Source organism: Pogoniulus pusillus, chromosome 25 (assembly GCF_015220805.1).
Source record: "Pogoniulus pusillus isolate bPogPus1 chromosome 25, bPogPus1.pri, whole genome shotgun sequence".
Taxonomy (NCBI): domain Eukaryota; kingdom Metazoa; phylum Chordata; class Aves; order Piciformes; family Lybiidae; genus Pogoniulus; species Pogoniulus pusillus.
This window is the reverse complement of record NC_087288.1, coordinates 16,953,197-16,974,161: the sequence shown is the minus strand read 5'-3', so window position 1 is coordinate 16,974,161 and position 20,965 is coordinate 16,953,197. Positions and strand designations below refer to the sequence as shown.

At 48.2% G+C, this 20,965-nt stretch overlaps 1 protein-coding gene across 2 annotated transcripts in view; it reads left to right on the top strand.

The window, feature by feature from the left end:
• The window catches only part of SUSD4 (sushi domain containing 4), a 127,309-nt gene that overhangs the window by 60,627 nt on the left and 45,717 nt on the right, over positions 1-20,965 (top strand). For both annotated transcript variants that reach the window (XM_064164569.1, XM_064164570.1), the window contains exon 3: positions 19,178-19,390. In XM_064164569.1, the coding sequence (XP_064020639.1) occupies positions 19,178-19,390 (213 nt within the window). The remainder of the gene's footprint in view (positions 1-19,177; positions 19,391-20,965) is intronic.

The following is a 20,965-nucleotide window of genomic DNA, read 5'->3' as shown; positions in this document are numbered from 1 at the left end:
GTCACTCTTCCAGATGAAAGGAAATCAGAAGTTCTCTTTGGGTCAGGAATAGGACCATAATCAGTCAGGGTGGGTTTTTTTCCAGTGGATATTATCTGCTTTCTTCCTGAAAGCTTTACTTGAGTGGAAGTACTTTGCAGTTGCAGTGTGATGTGAAGGAACTGTGAAAAGAACATTGGCAGTCATCATGTGGTAAATAAAGGGTGAACCAGCAAGACAGTTTTGTCTACCTTTACATCTTCTAGACCAATAGGTAGATAATTTCCCAGCTTTGCACAACTAACCCAAGAAGGTCATTGACAAGTGGAGTCCCTCAGGGATCAGTCCTGGGACCAGACTTGTTCAGCATCTTTGTCAGTGCCACACACAGTGGCACTGAGTGCAGCCTCAGAAACTTTGCTGATGACACAAAGCTGTGTGGTGCAGCAGCCAGGCTGGAGGGCAGGGATGCATCCAGAGGGACCTGGAGAGGCTGCAGAGGTGGGCACAAGCCAACCTCAGGAGGTTCAACAAGACCTAGTGCAGGGTCCTGCATCTGGGTCAAGGCAATGCCAAGCACAAATGCAGGCTGGGCAGTGAGTGGCTGGAGAGCAGCCCTGAGGAGATGGACTTGGGGGTGCTGCTGGATGAGAAGCTCAACAGGAACCAGCACTGTGCACTTGCAGCCTGGAGGGACAACCAGAGCCTGGGCTGCAGCAGGAGAATTGTGGCCAGCAGGGCCAGGGAGGTGATTCTCCTCCTCTGCTCTGCTCTGCTGAGACCCCACCTGGAGTACTGCATCCAGCTCTGGAGCCCCCATTACAAGAAGGATGTGAAGATGCTGGAGTGTGTCCAGAGAAGGGCCCCTGGGATGCTGAGAGGGCTGCAGCAGCTCTGCTGTGAGCACAGACTGAAAGAGTTGGGGCTGTGCAGGCTGCAGAAGAGGAGGCTCCCAGGTGACCTTCTTGTGGCCTTCCAGGATCTGAAGGGAGCCTACAAAAAAGCTGGGGAGGGACTTTTTAGGCTATCAGGGAGTGAGAGGACTGGGGGGAATGGAGCAAAGCTGGAGATGGGTAGGTTGAGGCTGGAGGTGAGGAGGAAGTTGTTGAGCATGAGAGTGGTGAGAGGCTGGAATGGGTTGCCCAGGGAGGTGGTTGAGGCTCTGTCCCTGGAGGTGTTTAAGGCCAGGCTGGCTGAGGCTGTGTGCAGCCTGCTCTAGGGTAGGGTGTCCCTGGGCATGGCAGGGGGGTTGGAACTGGCTGCTCCTTGTGGTCCCTTCCAACCCTGCCTGATCCTATGATTCTAAATCTGCTGGTGGTTCTGCTGACAGAGCTCCTTTCCCCTGTGTTTTTAATCACAGCCAGTTACCATGGCTAGTCCAAACCTGACTGATGCTATGATTCTATGATTCTAAGTACCAACAAACAAAACACATGCAGAGAAATGTGGAACAAAAAATGGATGCCTGTGATGAGGTGCCCATCTAAGAGGAAAGGTCAGGATTTCATGGATAGGTGCATAGAGAGAAAAATCACTGTAGGGCACTGTAGAGCACTCAAGAGTATCCAAAAGCATCAGAGGATTTGTGGTAAGGATTCAAGTGCACACCTGGAGGCTGTCTCTGCCTGCTTTCCTGCTTAAATCCCTTCTTTCTCAATCTTCTCTAGTGTGCACTTAGTTTAAAAGTTTAATGTTGTAATCTTCACACATTAATCCTGATTGTCTCTATAGCCAATTCTGCCTGTTCTTGGCAAGCTCTAAAACCAATCCCTACAGCAGAGCTGAAAAGCAAAACCTCTTGGCTTACGGTGCCGTTGTGTGCAATAAAAACACAGCCTCGTCTGGGCAAGTCTGGGCTTGATTAGGGCATAAATACCAACCTCCCCCCCACTCACCCCAACTCATACCTCTGAGTGTTTGATTCCTGAGAGTGGTGGTGAATGGTGCCACATCCAGCTGGCAGCTGTCACTAGTGGTGTCCCTCAGGGATCAGTGCTGGGCCCCATCCTCTTTAACATCTTCATAGATGATCTGGATGAGGGCATGGAGTCAGTCATCAGCAAGTTTGCAGATGACATCAAGCTGGGGGCAGATGTGACTGAGTTGGAGGGCAGAAGGGCTCTGCAGTGGGACCTTGACCGCCTGGACAGATGGGCAGAGTCCAAGGGGATGGCTTCAATAGCTCCAAGTGCAGGGTGCTGCACTTTGGCCACAGCAACCCCATGCAGAGATACAGGCTGGGGTCGGAGTGGCTGGAGAGCAGCCAGACAGAGAGGGATCTGGGGGTGCTGATTGATACCCACCTGAACATGAGCCAGCAGTGTGCCCAGGTGGCCAAGAGAGCCAGTGGCATCCTGGCCTGCATCAGGAGTGGTGTGGTCAGCAGGAGCAGGGAGGTCATTCTGCCCCTGTACTCTGCACTGGTTAGACCACACCTTGAGTGCTGTGTTCAGTTCTGGGCCCCCCAGTTTAGGAGGGACATTGAGATGCTTGAGCGTGTCCAGAGAAGGGCAACGAGGCTGGGGAGAGGCCTTGAGCACAGCCCTACGAGGAGAGGCTGAGGGAGCTGGGATTGGTTAGCCTGGAGAAGAGGAGGCTCAGGGGAGACCTTATTGCTGTCTACAGCTACCTGAGGGGAGGTTGTGGCCAGGAGGAGGTTGCTCTCTTCTCTCAGGTGGCCAGCACCAGAACAAGAGGACACAGCCTCAGGCTGTGCCAGGGGAGATTTAGGCTGGAGGTGAGGAGAAAGTTCTTCCCTGAGAGAGTCATTGGACACTGGAATGGGCTGCCCGGGGAGGTGGTGGAGTCGCCGTCCCTGGAGCTGTTCAAGGCAGGACTGGACGTGGCACTTGGTGCCATGGTCTGGCCTTGAGCTCTGTGGTAAAGGGTTGGACTTGATGATCTGTGAGGTCTCTTCCAACCCTGATGATACTGTGATGCTGTGAAAAACGAGGACCTTTGCTGAGCAGTGTGACATTTCATTACTCTGGATTTGCTGTGGTGAATAATATTGCATGCCATTGGCCTAGAAGAGATATTACTATAGTAACTAGCTTGTGATTCATTTTGTATGGGTTGCTTTTTTTCCCCTCAGGGATGCCTGTCTAGACTAAAAATGTTTAAATTAACTCATGGTAACAGTAATTAATTTTTATTCATTCTCCCCCCAGTCTTAAAAATATGAGACAGATAAACAACAATACTTGGGTGCTGGTTTTTAAGAAGACAGCAGGTCCATAACCTTCTTGAAATTATGGGAGTGTAGTTTTGTTTGGCTTATTTTAGTTGACATTTTTTAGCTAGGAGCTTTCTGTGATGCTGTTAATCCTGCTTAGTGACCTAAGGCAGGGTTCCCTTATCGACAATACAGAAACCCTAATGAAATCCTTAGGCATAAAATTAAATTGGCTGTGACACGTGAGGGTAGAAATGTGAGAGGGTGGGGTCAGCTTAAACAACAGTTATGAGCTCACTTATTCATTTAAATAAGTAGAAGCATAGAATGGTAGAATCATAGAATCATAGAATCAACCAGGTTGGAAGAGACCTCCAGGATCATCCAGTCCAACCTAGCACCCAGCCCTAGCCAATCAACCAGACCATGGCACTGAGTGTCTCAGCCAGGCTTTGCTTGAACACCTCCAGGGACGGTGCCTCCACCACCTCCCTGGGCAGCCCATTCCAGTGCCAATCACTCTCTCTGACAACAACTTCCTCCTAACATCCAGCCTAGACCTCCCCTGGCACAACTTGAGACTGTGTCCCCTTGTTCTGTTGCTGGTTGCCTGGGAGAAGAGACCAACCCCACCTGGCTACAGCCTCCCTTCAGCAATGAGGTCTGCCCTGAGCCTCTTCTGCAGGCTGCACACCCCCAGCTCCCTCAGCCTCTCCTCATAGGCTTTGTGTTCCAGGCCCCTCACCAGCTTTGTTGCCCTTCTCTGGACACCTTCCAGCACCTCAACATCTCTCTTGAATTGAGGGGCCCAGAACTGGACACAGCACTCAAGGTGTGGCCTGAGCAGTGCTGAGTACAGGGGCAGAATAACCTCCCTTGTCCTGCTGGCCACACTGCTCCTGATGCAGGCCAGGATGCCATTGGCTCTCTTGGCCACCTGGGCACACTGCTGCCTCATCTTCATCTACTCTCTACCAGCACCCCCAGGTCCCTTTCCTCCTGGCTGCTCTCAGCCACTCTGTCCCCAGCCTGTAGTGCTGCTTGAGGTTGTTGTGGCCAAAGTGCAGAACCCTGCACTTGGCCTTGTTCAATCTCATCCCATTGGCCTCTGCCCACCCATCCAGCCTGGCCAGGTCCCTCTGCAGGGCTCTGCTACCTTCCAACAGCTCCACACCTGCTCCTAGCTTGGTGTCATCTGCAAACTTACTGATGCTGGACTCAATGCCCTCGTCCAGATCATCAATAAAGATATTGAACAGGACTGGGCCCAGCACTGATCCCTGGGGCACACCACTAGTGCCAGCTGCCAACTGGATGTGGCACCATTCACCACTATTCTCTGGGCTCTGCCATCCAGCCAGTTCTTGACCCAGCACAGAGTGAATCTGTCCAAGCCACAAGCTGCCAGCTGTGCCAGGAGCTTGTTGTGGCAGACAGTGCCAAAGGCTTTGCTGCAGTCCAAGTAGACTACATCCACAGCCTGCCCCACGTTCACCAAGCAGGAACCTGATCATAAAAGGAGATCAGGTTGCTCAGGCAGGACCTGCCCTTCCTAAATCCATGCTGGCTGGGCCTGATCCCTTGAAAGGGATCTACTTGTCTAGGGGCAAGTAGAAGTGAAACTTTTTTCCTAAGTGATTTGGGTTTTTTGTTAATGTATTTTGAATTTGTGCATATTTAATTCTTTATGATGCCTCCTGTGGGTCACCAGCCAACAAGTATATGTTGGCAAATGCCACCTTTATCATAGTGCCTTAACAGCATAAGGAATAGGATGGTTCAAGTATGGGACATGGTTTAATGTTCACAGTGGTCTTAGCTTAATATTGATCATCTTAGAGACCTCTTCCAAATGAAACTATTGCATGATTCTAACTTCTCCTTTATTAAAGCATATAGAAAGCTTGTTGTGCTTCCAGTTCTGGGCCCCTCAATTCAAGAGAGATGTTGAGGTGCTGGAACATGTCCAGAGAAGGGCAGCAAGGCTGGTGAGGGGCCTGGAGCACAGCCCTGTGAGGAGAGGCTGAGGGAGCTGGGGGTGTGCAGCCTGCAGAAGAGGAGGCTCAGGGCAGAGCTCATTGCTGTCTACAACTACCTGAAGGGAGGCTGTAGCCAGGTGGGGTGGCCTCTTCTCTCAGGCAACCAGCAACAGAACAAGGGGACACAGTCTCAAGTTGTGCTGGGGTAGGTCTAGGCTGGATGTTAGGAAGAAGTTCTTCACAGAGAGAGTGATTGGCATTGGAATGGGCTGCCCAGGGAGGTGGTGGAGTCACCATCCCTGGAGGTGTTGAAGCCAAGCCTGGCTGAGGCACTTAGTGCCATGGTCTGGTTGACTGGCTAGGGCTGGGTGCTAGGTTGGCCTGGATGAGCTTGGAGGTCTCTTCTAACCTGCTTGATTCTGTGATTCTATAATTCTATGATTTTTATCTATGATCATGCTTTCTATTATGCTAAAAAATGTAGTTTGATATTTTTTCCCCCTTTATATTAAGTACTTTCAACAACTCAATGCATGTTTGCCTGCAATTAGAATTCAGAGTTACTCAGGGTTCAGGTAAGAATTGGGGAAAATAAGAAGGAGAACTATTTTAGAGCAGTTCAGTTTTACCCTAAGTATAAAAATATGCACCAAAAAATGAGTTTAAGTACATTTTACATTTCAAATTCACTTTAAAAAGATGAAATAATGTCTGCAACAAGGAAACTGAAGAGTCATTCATTCTCACCTGCTTCTTTGTAACAGGCTAGAGAAGAAAAAACGTAGCTTTGTGCTAGTTGATTCATGGTAGAGTTTTGAGTTTGAATGGAAATAGACATTAAACTGAACTAGCTGAATAAATGGAAATGAAGGCAATGTTCACCTTGTATTTCACAGAATCACAGAGTGTCAGGGGCTGGAAGGGACCTTAAATGCTCATCCAGTCCAATCTCCTGTCAGAGCAGCATCACCTACAGCAGATCACACAGGAACACATCCAGGCAGGTTTTGCTTATCTTCAGAGAGGGAAACTCCACAACACCCCTGGGCAGCCTGCTCCAGTGTTTTGTCACCCTCACAGGGAAAAAATTCCTCCTTATGTTTCCATGGAACTTCCTATGCCTCAACTTCCACCCATTGCCCCTTGTGCTGTCATTGGGCATCACCCAGCAGAGCCTGGCTCCAGCCTTCGGCACTCACCCTTGACATGAACGAGGTCACCTCTCAGTCTCCTCCTTTCCAAGCTAACAATCTCCAGCTCCCTCAGCCTTTCCTCACAAGGAAGATGTTCCACTCCCTTAATCATCCTTGTGGCTCTGTGCTGGACTCTTTCAAGCAATTCCCTGAGGTCCTTCTTGATCTGAGGGGCTCAGAACTGGATGCAATATTCCAGATGTGGTCTCATCAGGGCAGAGTGGAGGCAGAGGAGAACCTCCCCTGACCTACTAACCACAACCCTTCTAGTACACCCCAGGATGGCATTGACCTTCTTGGCCACCAGAGCACATTGCTGGCTCTTGGTCAAGCTTTCACCCACTAGGACCCCCAGGTCCTTTTTCCCTTCACTACTCTCCAGCAGAAAGCAGGACAATCTTTGGCTTCAGGTTTGTATGCATTTGATGCTTCATCTGAACTGGCCTTGTTGGGTCCTTAGCATGCAAAGATATTTTCTGTGTCTTTCTTTGAGAACCCAGTTAAAATATTTAGGGACTGGGAGGAGGTTTTCTTGCATGATAGATTACCCTGAATCATACCCAGGATAGCCATGGTAACTGGCTGTGATTAAAAACACAGAAGACAGGAGCTCTGTCAGCAGAACCACCAGCAGATTTAGAATCATAGAATCAGGCAGGGTTGGAAGGGACCACAAGGAGCAGCCAGTTCCAACCCCCCTGACATGCCCAGGGACACCCTACCCTACAGCAGGCTGCACACAGCCTCATCCAGCCTGGCCTTAAACACCTCCAGGGACAGAGCCTCAATCACCTCCCTGGGCAACCCATTCCAGCCTCTCACCACTGTCATGCTCAAAAACTTCCTCCTCACCTCCTGCCTCAACCTACCCATCTCCAGCTTAGCTCCATTCCCCCCAGTCCTGTCACTCCCTGAAAGCCTGAAAAGTCCCTCCCCAGCTTTTTTGTTGGCTCCCTTCAGATCCTGGAAGGCCACAAGAAGGTCACCTGGGAGCCTCCTCTTCTGCAGCCTGAACAGCCCCAACTCTTTCAGTCTGTGCTCACAGCAGAGCTGCTGCAGCCCTCTGAGCATCCCAGTGGCCCTTCTCTGGACACACTCCAGCACATCCACCTCCTTCTTGTAATGGGGGCTCCAGATCTGGATGTAGGACTCCAGGTGGGGTCTCAGCAGAGCGGAGTAGAGGAGGAGAATCACCTCCCTGGCCGTGCTGGCCACACTTCTCCTGATGCAGCCCAGGCTCTGCTTGGCTTTCTGGGCTGCAAGTGCACACTGCTGGTTCCTGTTGAGCTTCTCATCCAGCAGCACCCCCAAGTCCATCTCCTCAGGGCTGCTCTCCAGCCACTCACTGCCCAGCCTGCATTTGTGCTTGGGGTTTACTTTCTGCCTTTTGTTTTTCTAGGTGCTGGGAGGCTCAGGGGACACACACAGCAGCAGATGACATTTCATAAGGCCCATAAATTATGCAGCCAGACTCGTTGGGTTACAACAGGCTGGAAGCAACAAGTGCATCCTGCATTATGAATGAAAAGGCTTATTCACAGAGATGACATAGCTGTATTAATTGTAAGAAATTCTGATTAAAGGGCCAAGCCTCTGCTGCTTAAGATGTTAATTAGAAGGAAATCATTTTCCAGAAGAAACAAATGCATCTTTTTAGTTTGCTGTGGGTTTACTGGAGTGCTCTGCTGGTTGTATTCTAAACCACCTTCCCTTTCCAGCAGTTTGAAGTGCTCTTTTTCCATGTGCATTAGCTCAGTGTCACAGCAATAAAAGAATCCCATGTCAAAGTGCACATTAAAAGCGGCGATCGCCTCCGTGGGTAGCAAATTCAGCTTGCTCCCTGCTGTGTGACACTGGTCAAGCACCAGCTGAGGTGTTCATCCCTGAGTGCTGAACAGTAATTGGAGTAACTAATTGGAGGCATGGCCCCTGAAACAGAGATGCTGTCATTACATCTGCAATCATCTATGCAGGGTCCTTGAACCTGCCCTGCTGATGCTACAGCATTGCTTCCTTCCTCCCTGGTGATGTTTTCAGGCAGAGGCAGCCTCAGCATAGCTCCTGGAATGCCCATTTTGTCCTCCACGGGCACTTTGTCCTGCCCAAGGCTCCTCTTGTTCCCTGTGTCCTCTCTGGGGTGAGCATCAATCCTGAGGCTTTCCAGGGAGATGTCAGTTTGATTTAGTGCTCAGGGACTTGTCACCCTTGAGTAAGGATTTTAAGGCTGAGCTGACCATCGCTCTTAGGAGCATCTCTGACTGACAGCTCTTATCCAAGAGCACTGGGGAGAAAGCGAGGTGGTGGACACGGGGGTGGGTGGGCAAGATTTGGGAGCATGCAGATCTTAATAGAGGGTGCATGGGTAGGTGTATGGAGTAGGGAGGGGCTGTGCATAGAACTGGGGTGAAGGAGGATGGACAGCAGATGTGAGAGGCTAGATGTGCTCGTTTGAAGCAGGCTAGAATGTTTTGGTGAGAAGAACTAGATTACAGGATGTGAAAGGAAAACAGTGGTGATGTCTACTGCACTCATAGGCTTGCTGAGATGTATGGGAACAAGAAATAAAAACATAGATAACCACTATAGGAACAAGAAATAAAAACATAGATACCCACTCTCACTGGGGCTGCTGTCTGAGCTGCATCTCTCTAACCTCACCCTCCACTGGGGATGTGGCATGAAATGGAGCAGAAAGAAAACTGGGGAATTGCAAATGAGGCAGTCTCAGCCTTTGGAATGATCCCTGCCCCTCTTGGAGCCTGTTGCCCTTTCTGCAGGGCTTGCATTTTCATATTTTATTGCAGACAAGTGGGTTTAGTGCTTGTGAACTGCACTGCACAGTGATTTTCTTGCTCTTCTGCTATGACGCTCTGGGGTTATATGAAGGAGAACGAAGCTTAATGGTGTTCTTGATTTTATAGATCAGCCTGTGGCTTAAGCAAAACACCCAGCCCCTGGAGGCCTTACTTGCTCTTCTGCTTCTCCTACAAAGTAATTTGAACTTCTCCCTTTCTTTCAGTGGCTTGTTAGGCTGCCCTGGATAAGGCTTAGCTGAGTGAGGAGGGACATTCAGCAGCACTGAGAGCTGGGAGCATGTTCCGCAAGGATAGCAAGGGAGGTTGTGATCCACATCTTAAACAGGGCAGGGCTTTGCAAAGCTGCTGAAGTCTCAGGGAAGCTTAAGCATTAGTGACCCTTAAGGGATTAAAGAGAGTTTAGATTTCAGCAGGCATTTCACTAATGAAATCACAGGTTTATAATTTCATTTCCCTGCCAAGGCTAGATGCTAATCGGAGCACATCCTTCCTATTCTTGTTACAGGGGTATGTGGATAGTCCAATTAACATCAACAGCAAGGAGCTATAAACAGCCAACAGCACAAAATGCTGTGCCTGTGCTGCTTGCAGAGAAAAAAAAGGGCAGAAACTCTTCAAGGGAAGAAAATTACTTTTCCTTTGTATGAGACAAGCAAACCCTCAGCGCCTTTGCACTTTTGGCCCTTCTCCTTGATATTCTGCCTAATATGACTCTTTTACTGAGAGCTGGCCTAAGATAACCTGCTCCTGCAGTGTTTACAGACCCCTTCTGAAATGTGCATGCTGGCAGTCTGGTCCTGCCACGGGCTGCAAAGCCTCTGTGCCTGACCGAGATAGGAAGGACTTGCTGATGTAATGAGCCCAGATGCAGGTGCTGCTGTAGAGCCCATTCTCCATCGTGCTGAAGGAAAATACTGCACATGCTCTGCATCTTTAATATCATTACACATTATACTCACTTTTCCTTCACTGTGAGTGTGTAACAAACTGCAGTGTGAGTGCTGTCTCTGTTCAAGAATGAGTGCAGCCATTTCTGAGTAGCATACATCAGCTGCGTGTCAGTCAAATGCTGTGTAGCAGATTTAGAGGCAGCAAGTCATAGAATCATAGAACCATAGAATCAACCAGGTTGGAAGAGTCCTTCAAGATCATCCAGTCCAACCTAGCACTCAGCCCTAGCCAATCAACTAGAACATGGCACTAAGTGCCTCATCCAGGCTTTTCTTGAAGACCTCCAGGGACGGTGCCTCCACCACCTCCCTGGGCAGCCCATTCCAATGCCAATCACTCTCTCTGCCAACAACTTCCTCCTAACATCCAGCCTAGATCTTCCCTGGCACAACTTCAGACTGTGTCCCCTTGTTCTATTGCTGGGTGTCTGGGAGAAGAGGCCACCCCCTACCTGCCTGCAATGTCCCTTCAGGTAGTTGTAGACAGCAATGAGGTCTGCCCTGAGCCTCCTCTTCTGCAGGCTGCACACCCCCAGCTCCCTCAGCCTCTCCTCATAGGGTTTGTGTTCCAGGCCCTTCACCATCCAGATTAGAAATCACTTTTCCAGCACCATGGATTTACAAGGAGCTGTAAGACTGGCTGAGGCACTTAGTGCCATGGTCTGGTTGCCTGGCTAGGGCTGGGGGATAGGTTGGACTGGATGATCTTGGAGGTCTCTTCCAACCTGCTTGATTCTATGATAAGGTGATAGAAGAGGGAAACCAGGAAAACAAAAGAGGTATCTGAGACAGAGGATGAGTGGAAGAGATGAGAAATGCTTCCTCCAGCCTTTTTAAAGGCATATATGAAGTTTAGTCATGGCTATCATGATTTCTTGTCATCACCAATATGGAAGTTCCCCCTGGCTTCCAGTATTTCAAGCTTTTACTTGGGGTTGAGATGAATCACTATGTATTAGAGAACACAGAACAGAGAATTCCAGAAGTACAGTCTGGTTAAATGAAACACAATTATTCATTTTGCACCCCAATGAGGTTATTCCTTATTTCTCAGGTCATTACTTATCTTTCAGGTAAAGTAGGAACCCAAATAAACTGTTTAGGTTTTACCCAGGTCAAGCATTTATATTTTCTGATGACCTCCCATTATTTCTACAGGAGAAATATGCTAAATACCACAGCCAAGATATATTCTCTGTCAGCTGCATGTTTTACTGGTGAGGATGGCCTCAGCAACCTTGTCAGGAGGCTTTATTGTTTGTTACATTTATACACAATCCCCCTTAAAGTGCAAAAAGTCTGCAACTAAAGGCTAAATATTAAAGCCTTTTCACAGGCTCACAGGATGTTAGGGGTTGGAAGGGACCCAAGGAGATCATCAAGTCTAACCCCCCTGCCAGAGCAGGACCACACAATCTAGTATAGATCACAGAGGAATGCATCCAGACAGGATGGATAAGAGTGAAAAGGGTGAGTGGGCATTGGAAGGGACTTCCCAGGGAGGTGGTGGAGTCACCATCCCTGGAGGTGTTCAAGAAGTGTGTAGATGTGGTGCTTCAGGACATGGTTTAGTGGTCATGGTAGCTGGGTACAGTTGGATTCAGTGATCTTCAAAGTCTTTCCCAACCATAATGATTTTATCATTGCATGACCTAACTTTCATGAACGTGAAGCACAAATCCTATGAGGAGAGGCTGAGGGAGCTGGGCCTGTTTAGCCTGGAGAAGAGGAGGCTCAGGGGTGATCCTACTACTGTCTACAACTACCTGAAGGGGCATTGTAGCCAGGTGGGGGGTGGCCTCTTCTCCCAGGCAACCAGCAATAGAACAAGGGGACACAGTCTCAATTTGTGCCAGGGTAGGTATAGGCTGGATATTAGGAAGAAGTTCTTCGCAGAGAGAGTGATTGGCATTGGAATGGGCTGCCCAGGGAGGTGGTGGAGGCACTGTCCCTGGAGGTCTTCAAGAAAAGACTGGATGGGGCACTTGGTGCCATGGTCTAGTTGATTGGTTAGGGCTGGGTGCTAGGTTGGACTGGATGATCTTGGAGGTCTCTTCCAACCTGGCTGATTCTATGATTCTATGAGTCTATGATTAGGAGTTCACAGGATCACAGGATGTTAGGGGCTGGAAGGGACCTCCATACATTGAGTCCAACTCCCCTGCCAGAGCAGGACTATGCATTCTTGGTCAGGTCACACAGGAGCACGTCCAGACAGCTCTTGAAAGTCTGCAGAGAAGGAGACTCCACAACCTCTCTGGAGAGCCTGTTCCAGTGCTTTGTGACCCTCACAGTAAAGAAGTTCCCCCTTGTGTTGAGCTGGAACCGCTTTTGCTGCAACTTACACCCATTGCTCCTTGTTCTATCCCAGGCAGCAGTGAGCAGAGCCTGTCCATCCCTCCCCCCCGACCCCCAGCCCTCAGATATTTATAGACATTTATCCAATCCCCTCTCAGTCTTCTCTTCTCCAGACTAAGCAGCCCCAGGTCCCTCAGCCTCTCCTCATCAGCCATGCCCTCCAGTGCCCTCATCATCTTTGCAGCCCTCTGCTGGACCCTCTCCAGCAGACCCCTGTCCCTCTTCAGCTGGGGAGCCCAATGCTGAACACAGTATTCAAGCTGAGGTCTTACCAGGGCAGAACTTACTGAACTGTAAGTTTCAGCATTGTGTGGTCTTTCCTTTAGGGACTGAAAACCATACAACAGCACCCCATAAAGTTGCTGCTAGCGATGCAGCATTGATTATGATGGTGGCTCCTGGCTTTAGCAAATTTTATGATGTGGGTAGCATGAAAATTTACTGCTCTGTTGTGTAGTTTTTACTAGCAAGTGCTGACAATCCCCTCTTCCTTCTTTGCAACCATGAGAAAAATCCAGTAGTCAAAGTAAAATTCCTTTCTTCTCCCCCAGAGACTCATTGATGGTTTTATGGAGAAACAGAATTGGTTGTTGTTATTTTTTATCTTATCCAACACACTCTTTTTCCTGCAGGATAACACCTTTTTGTTATAACCAGAAGATTGGCTTTCCTATTTATAGAACTTCCGTGGCTCTTTCCAAAGTCTTATCTCATGGCTTTGACTGAAAACAGTTCTGATTACTTCCATCTGGTTCTAAAGGGAGCAAAGCAAAAGATGGCACATCTCTAACAGAAGGCTACTCCTGCCATTACAAAAGTGCTTTGAGTAGCTGCTTTTAAATGCATAGCTTCAAAAAAAGGAAAGAAACTAGAGATTGTAAGGGGAAAAAATAATAAAAACACCCTAATTTACCAAGCTGCATTTCACTGAAGAGATGAATTTACTCATTTTTGGTAAGGTGAAGCCTAACTAGATGAGATTGCATGAAAAGCATCTATTATGTAAATGGTCCAGGTCTGCTATCATTAAGAACAACAGGAAGATGTCAGTGTTCAGAAGTGTTTCAGCATTATTGTTCTTGAATGCTGTCACCAGGCACTTCATACTTCACTTGCAAAGGGCTGGTGGACTCAGCTCTCAGGTACATAAGCTGTTGTGTAAGAGAGGAGCAGCCCTTGTGAAGAAACTCGGAGTCCATTCCTGGCTTCTCTAGATTGTGAAGGCCATGTGAATACATCTGCAGTGCCCTTGCAGTGTCATGGCCAGCTTCACTATACCTCCCTTGTAAGTGTCATAGAATCATAGCATCAGCCAGGTTGGAAGAGACCTCCCAGATCATCCAGTCCAACCTAGCACCCAGCCCTAGCCAGTCAACCAGACCATGGCACTAAGTGCCTCAGCCAGGCTTTGCTTCAACACCTCCAGGGATGGTGCCTCCACCACCTCCCTGGGCAGCCCATTCCAATGCCAATCACTCTCTCTGCCAGCAGCTTCCTCCTAACATCCAGCCTAGACCTCCCCTGGCACAACTTGAGACTGTGTCCCCTTCTTCTGTTGCTGGTTGCCTGGCAGAAGAGACCAACCCCACCTGGCTACAATGTCCCTTCAGGTAGGTGTAGACAGCAATGAGCTCTGCCCTGAGCCTCCTCTTCTGCAGGCTGCACACCCCCAGTTCCCTCAGCCTCTCCTCATAGGCTTTGTGTTCCAGGCCCCTCACCAGCTTTGTTGCCCTTCTCTGGACACCTTCCAGCACCTCAACATCTCTCTTGAATTGAGGGGCCCAGAACTGGACACAGCACTCAAGGTGTGGCCTGAGCAGTGCTGAGTACAGGGGCAGAATAACCTCCCTTATCCTGCTGGCCACACTGTTCCTGATCCAGGCCAGGATGCAGATGGCAGAGCACTGACTTCACTGCTCTGTGCCTGGACCATACACATCCTCTAAAAGGAGCTTGCCATACAAGTGACTTCTACTTCTTTTCATAGGACTATGATTTGGGCCAAAGGTACTGTTGAAATCTGTGAAGAAAAGATGGAGCTGGTGTTTTGTTTGCCTTGTCTTGATGATCTTACCCTGAGAAGTTACCATATTGCACATGTAATCCTCCTAACTGGCTGTTCCTGAGGCTTTTTCCTTCTTCCTTAGCAATGGAAAAGCTGCATGGAAGCAGTGATCCTGTGCTGATTCCTGATGCCATCTCTTAGCCAGTAGCTGAATAACAGCTGGCTGCTGGCTTTGTAGAAACTAGAGGATACATAATTAAAGTCTTCCATTTGCATTCCAGTTCCTTCTTGGGAATTTCCCTTGAGGAGAGATTTGTCTGCTCACAAACTGTGCTCAAGAAAAAAAAACTACCTAGGAGACCAACTTACTGCAAAACAATCCCTAGGAGGAATAACAACCTTTGTTTGTGAAAGGTCACCAGAAAAGTGGCAGTAGGGTCAGAGAATAAGGCTGCACCAGTTCAATAAAAAAGAAAAAAGCCTTCTGTGTTGGGGTTTGTGCTGACAACACCAAATTCTCTAACTGTGTATTTGGCTTAATGAAAACTCAGTAATGAGCTTGGCTCTTTCTCTTTTTTATTAACCAGGCAAATTTTATGTGACCTCAGCACCTTTCTTTTTCTGTCTCTTGGTGCAGAGGCATAGCAGAAGGCAGTTGTGTGCTTGTCCCTGGTGCAGCTAGTAAGAAAGGACACATATTTCAAGCTGGGTTCTAATATTCCTTGCCTGACTGCAAATTCTGAGATCACCAAAGTAACAAAATTGAGGGAAATGTCAGGTTATGCCTTGGCTTAATGGAAAATAAATAAGATCATCACTGGCTTCATTGAAGGATATGGGTTTGTTGCCTGAAGCAGAAAGAAGCTTCTTTTGAGTCTCCAGTAAAAATGGACAGCCCTTCCCTATTGCTAAGCACTGCCTGCAATATGTAATCCAATGAACATAATTGTTGTACTTCTCCTTGTTCATCATGCTGGCAGATGATAGAGCATCTTGAGCTTCTTTTGAATCTCCAGTAAAAATGGACAACCTTCCCTATTGCTAAGCACTGCCTGCAATATGTAATCCAATGAACATAATTGTTGTACTTCTCCTTGTTCATCATGCTGGCAGATGATAGAGCATCTTGAGCTTCTTTTGAGTCTCCAGTAAAAATGGACAACCTTCCCTATTGCTAAGCACTGCCTGCAATATGTAATCCAATGAACATAATTGTTGTACTTCTTGTTCATCATGCTGGCAGATGATAGAGCATCTTGAGCTGCTTTTGAATCTCCAGTAAAAATGGACAGCCTTCCCTATTGCTAAGCACTGCCTGCAATATGTAATCCAATGAACATAATTGTACTTCTTGTTCATCATGCTGGCAGATGATAGAGCATCTTGAGCTTCTCTTGAATCTCCAGTAAAAATGGACAGCCTTCCCTATTGCTAAGCACTGCCTGCAATATGTAATCCAATGAACATAATTGTTGTACTTCTTGTTCATCATGCTGGCAGATGATAGAGCATCTTGAGCTGCTTTTGAGTCTCCAGTAAAAATGGACAGCCCTTCCCTATTGCTAAGCACTGCCTGCAATATGTAATCCAATGAACATAATTGTTGTACTTCTCCTTGTTCATCATGCTGGCAGATGATAGAGCATCTTGAGCCTCTCTTGAATCTCCAGTAAAAATGGACAGCCCTTCCCTATTGCTAAGCACTGCCTGCAATATGTAATCCAATGAGCATAATTGTTGTACTTCTCCTTGTTCATCATGCTGGCAGATGATAGAGCATCTTGAGCTGCTTTTGAATCTCCAGTAAAAATGGACAGCCCTTCCCTATTGCTAAGCACTGCCTGCAATATGTAATCCAATGAACATAATTGTTGTACTTCTCCTTGTTCATCATGTTGGCAGATGATAGAGCATCTTGAGCCTCTCTTGAATCTCCAGTAAAAATGGACAGCCCTTCCCTATTGCTAAGCACTGCCTGCAGTATGTAATCCAATTAACATAATTGTTGTACTTCTCCTTGTTCATCATGCTGGCAGATGATAGAGCATCTTGGCCAACTTGCACTGGACATCTTGAGACGAGTGAGCAGCCAAGCAGGGGTGAAGTGCAGAGATTTGTTTGACTTGGTTACTACACTGACTCTTCAGATCTCGCAACAGACTTCCTTGGGTGGAGGAGTAGATGATAAGTGTGGATGCCCTGCTGCTATCATGCAAAGAGAGGAGACCCTCAGCAGTGCCAGTAGAGGGGATACCAGTGCAATTGTTTTAGGTGAAGTGGCCTGGATATTGGAGCACTGCAGAGGGGCAGAGGCTGGGTACAGGTGATGGCTACCTTTGCCAATCATGGCACATAGCTGTTCGGGCTGGATTCTGGCCATCAGGGTCACCTTCTGGAAGTCATAGTTTGGTGGAGCAGTTCAGAGCAGTGACCTGAAGTCAAATAAAACCAGCTGGGTATGGAGTCAGGAAAATGCAGTCCTCTCTGGTGACCCCCCAGTGTGCCCTCCTCTGCTAGCAGGGGCAGGCAATTGGGCATGCAGCACAGCAGCATGGTGTTTGCTTCCGTTCCTCACTGGCAAGCCTTCAGACACGGCACTGAGGGGAGAAATTCAGTGCCCAAATGCAAGAGCCTTTTACCACCATCAGTGCTCTCCGTTTGGCTGCTTCAGCATCACATCAAGCCCTTCAGTGGAGGGAATGATTTGGCCTCAGGAAATGGAGATTTATTTGGAGAAGTCTTCTCCTGTACTATTTTCCTTCTCCCTGCCTGTACCACAGAGGCACTTCATCCTTCTCACACTGCAAGTAGCTGAGGCTCTCTGAGACAATTCTTTACAATCAAAACATTCAGGCTACCATAGGATGATTTGCACATTTTCCAGGCACCCCTCCCACTGGCATTAATTGCCCCCCTGCTGTTCCTGTTGCGAAGCTGTTTGCTCTTTCAGTATGCAGTACTTGTTCAGTGCTGCGCTAAACCTCTGCTGCTTTGCAGGGGAAAACAAAAAATGATGCTTCAGTTTGTGCAAATGGCATTGAAATGAGTTTGATGGAGTGATAAACAGTCACGTTTTATGATTGCAACTGTTGGGATTTTGGTTGTTGTCTTAAGAGTTTATTTTGTGGAAGTGAAGGGCTGCACAGACTCCCTTCTGGCATCAGTGCAGTCATACAGCTCTCTCCTCACAGCTTCTTAAGGATGTGGTAGAGCTACCAAGCAAATCTGATAGGAGGATCACATACATCCAACAGCACAGTGTCCCTTTTCCCTGTGGCATGAATGTTCCCCACCCCCCACCCAGCCTAAAATCTCCCAGCAGCTAATAGAACCCCAGAATCTCATCTTCTGGTTTAGCTGTTATGTCTTTGGATGGCAGATAGGTTTCATGCCCTCTTCTTTATTTCCTCTTCCCCTCTGCTTCTGACACATTATTATTTTTCCCCAGTGACTGTACCAGACCTCCAAAATCCCATAGATCCCCAAGAGTAATTACAGATACATTACTGCACAATCCCCACTGGGAGCTTGGGTCAAGTGCTTTATTTTTATCCAGGTCAGCTGCTGAGGAGTGTGATTGACTTCCTCAGCAGCTGCCCAAGAAGATAGGAGTATTTCTGTCACCTGAGTATTTCTGCTGTAGCTTGAAGGTTGGTCCTGTCCCATCTCTTGCGTACCTGCTACCCAAAGTAGGGTTGCTGGTGGTGCATGAATGGAAGGTAAGAGGCCCCCATGAAGATTAAACAACAAATGGGATAACCTAATGTGCTAGTTTGAAGCTAGCTAGAATGTTTGGGTGAGAAGAATTAGATTGAAAAGGAAACAATGGTGATGTCTACTGCACTCATAGGCTTGCTGAGATGGATAAGAACATAAATACAGATAACAGAGTTGCTCTCTGTCTCTCTGGGGCTGCATCTCTCTCTCTAACCTAACCTGCCATCTGTGTGACTAATCCTTCTGCTTCCTAACCCCCCTGTCCAACCCTCCAAGCTACCTTGAGCATAAGGCAAAGTCGTGGGTAAGGTAGAGGAGTGGGAGGAAGGTGGAAGGGTGGTTGAGAGCCTCTCCTGGGGCCTCAGGTTTCTGGGAGGGCTGTTGTGTTTCTGGATTACTTTTTAACTTGTATATTTCTGTCTATATTGTAACTATCTGCTTGTACATTGTGCTAAGCTGTAAATGTAAAGCTTCATTCAATTTCCAGAGTGATTTTCCAGGGTGATTTCCCAAAGTGGGGTGCGGGGGCAGGTAACACCCAAACCATAGAATCATAGAATCAACCAGGTTGGAAGAGACCTCCAAGATCATCCAGGCCAACCTAGCACCCAGCCCTAGCCAGTCAACCAGACCATGGCACTAAGTGCCTCAGCCAGGCTTTGCTTGAAGACTTCCAGGGATGGTGCCTCCACCACCTCCCTGGGCAGCCCATTCCAATGCCAATCACTCTCTCTGCCAACAACTTCCTCCTAACATCCAGCCTAGACCTCCCCTGGCACAACTTGAGACTGTGTCCCCTTGTTCTGTTGCTGGTTGCCTGGGAGAAGAGACAAACCCCACCTGACTACAGCCTCCCTTCAGGTAGTTGTAGACAGCAATGAGGTCTGCCCTGAGCCTCCTCTTCTGCAGGCTAAACAACCTCCAAAAATCACACCTAGAAAAAGCCCAAATGCAGCTGCATGAGGAGGAAATGAGCAAATTCCATTGTGTCTTTGTCTGGTGCAGGATTTGATGACTTGCACGCTTGTGCTGATCCTGGAGCTCCTGAGCATGGCTACAAGACACCCAGTGCAGGAGTGTTCTTTGAGAGCGTGGTAGTCCGCTTTCATTGCCAAGAAGGATACAGGCTCAATGGTACTTCAAAAAAGCTGTGTGTGAGACACTTTAATGGCTCCCTGAGCTGGAAACCAAGTGATAAACCTGTGTGCCTACAAGAAGGTAAGTCAGTTTTCTTCAAGCATTTCACCAGTGTCAGTTTTCCTCACTTGTCCATGTGCTACATCAGTGTTTCTCAGTGCAAAACACAGAAGATTGGAGTCCATTTCGCTGTCTCCTTTTTGACATGGGCTTTAGTTTCTCATCCATCCCATCCATAACCCACATTTACCAGCTGAATTTATACTGTGCATGCTTGTGCTGGAAGGGAGAGAAACCTGAAGTAGAAAAGATAATCTGTTTTTCCTTTTAACTAGTCACAAATTGATGCTGAGAGAAAAAAAACAACTTCTAGTGTATGTAAACTATTTCACAGTATCACAGCATCACCAAGGTTGGAAGAGACCTCATAGATCATCAAGTCCAACCCTTTAGCACAGAGCTCAAGGCCAGACCATGGCACCAAGTGCCACGTCCAGTCCTGCCTTGAACAGCTCCAGGGACGGCGACTCCACCACCTCCCCGGGCAGCCCATTCCAGTGTCCAATGACTCTCTCAGTGAAGAACTTTCTCCTCACCTCCAGCCTAAACTTCCCCTGGCACAGCCTGAGGCTGTGTCCTCTTGTTCTGGTGCTGGCCACCTGAGAGAAGAGAGCAACCTCCTCCTGGCCACAACCTCCCCTCAGGTAGTTGCAGACAGCAATAAGGTCTCCCCTGAGCCTCCTCTTCTCCAGGCTAACCAATCCCAGCTCCCTCAGCCTCTCCTCGTAGGGCTGTGCTCAAGGCCTCTCCCCAGCCTCGTTGCCCTTCTCTGGACACGCTCAAGCATCTCAATGTCCCTCCTAAACTGGGGGCCCAGAACTGAAGACAGGACTCAAATCCAACCTCTCTGCTAAAGCAGATTCACCTACCCCAGATTGCACACACCATAAGAGTAAACTTTGGTCAAAATACATCCAGGCAGCACAAATAATTTACTTCATCAGGCATATCAAAGATGTCCCTCATTCTTTTTGTTGATTTATTTTTGGTCAACAGACCTATTAAAATCAACTAAACCAAGCGTGTGCAGTGCTGTGACTTTGCCATTGAGGTCATTCACCATTGCAGCGCAACAGAAATTTTTTCAGGACACCTTCCATCATTTATAATCAAATAAATATATGTTCCTCATTCAAAGAAGTTGAAGAGGGGCAGGGATCTGCTGGGGAGGGTCCAGCAGAGGGCAGCAAGGATGATAAGGGGAATGGAAGGCATGGCTTACAAGGAGAGGCTGAGGGACCTGGAGCTTTTCAGTCTGGAAAAGAGAAGACTGAGAGGAGATTTGATAAATGTCTATAAACATCTGAAGGCTGCCAGGAGCAGGGGACAGGCTCTGCTCACTGCTCCCTGGGACAGGACAAGGAGCAATGGGTGTAAGTTGCAGCACAGGAGGTTCTGCCTCGATACAAGGGGGAACTTCTTTACTGTAAGGGTCCCAGAGCACTGGCACAGGCTCCCCAGAGAGGTTGTGGAGTCTCCTTCTCTGGAGCCTTTGGAGGCCTGTCTGGATGTGTTCCTGTGTGATCTGTGTTAGATAGGATTGTCCTGCTCTGGCAGGGGGGTTGGACTTGACAATCTCCTTGGGTCCCTTCCAAC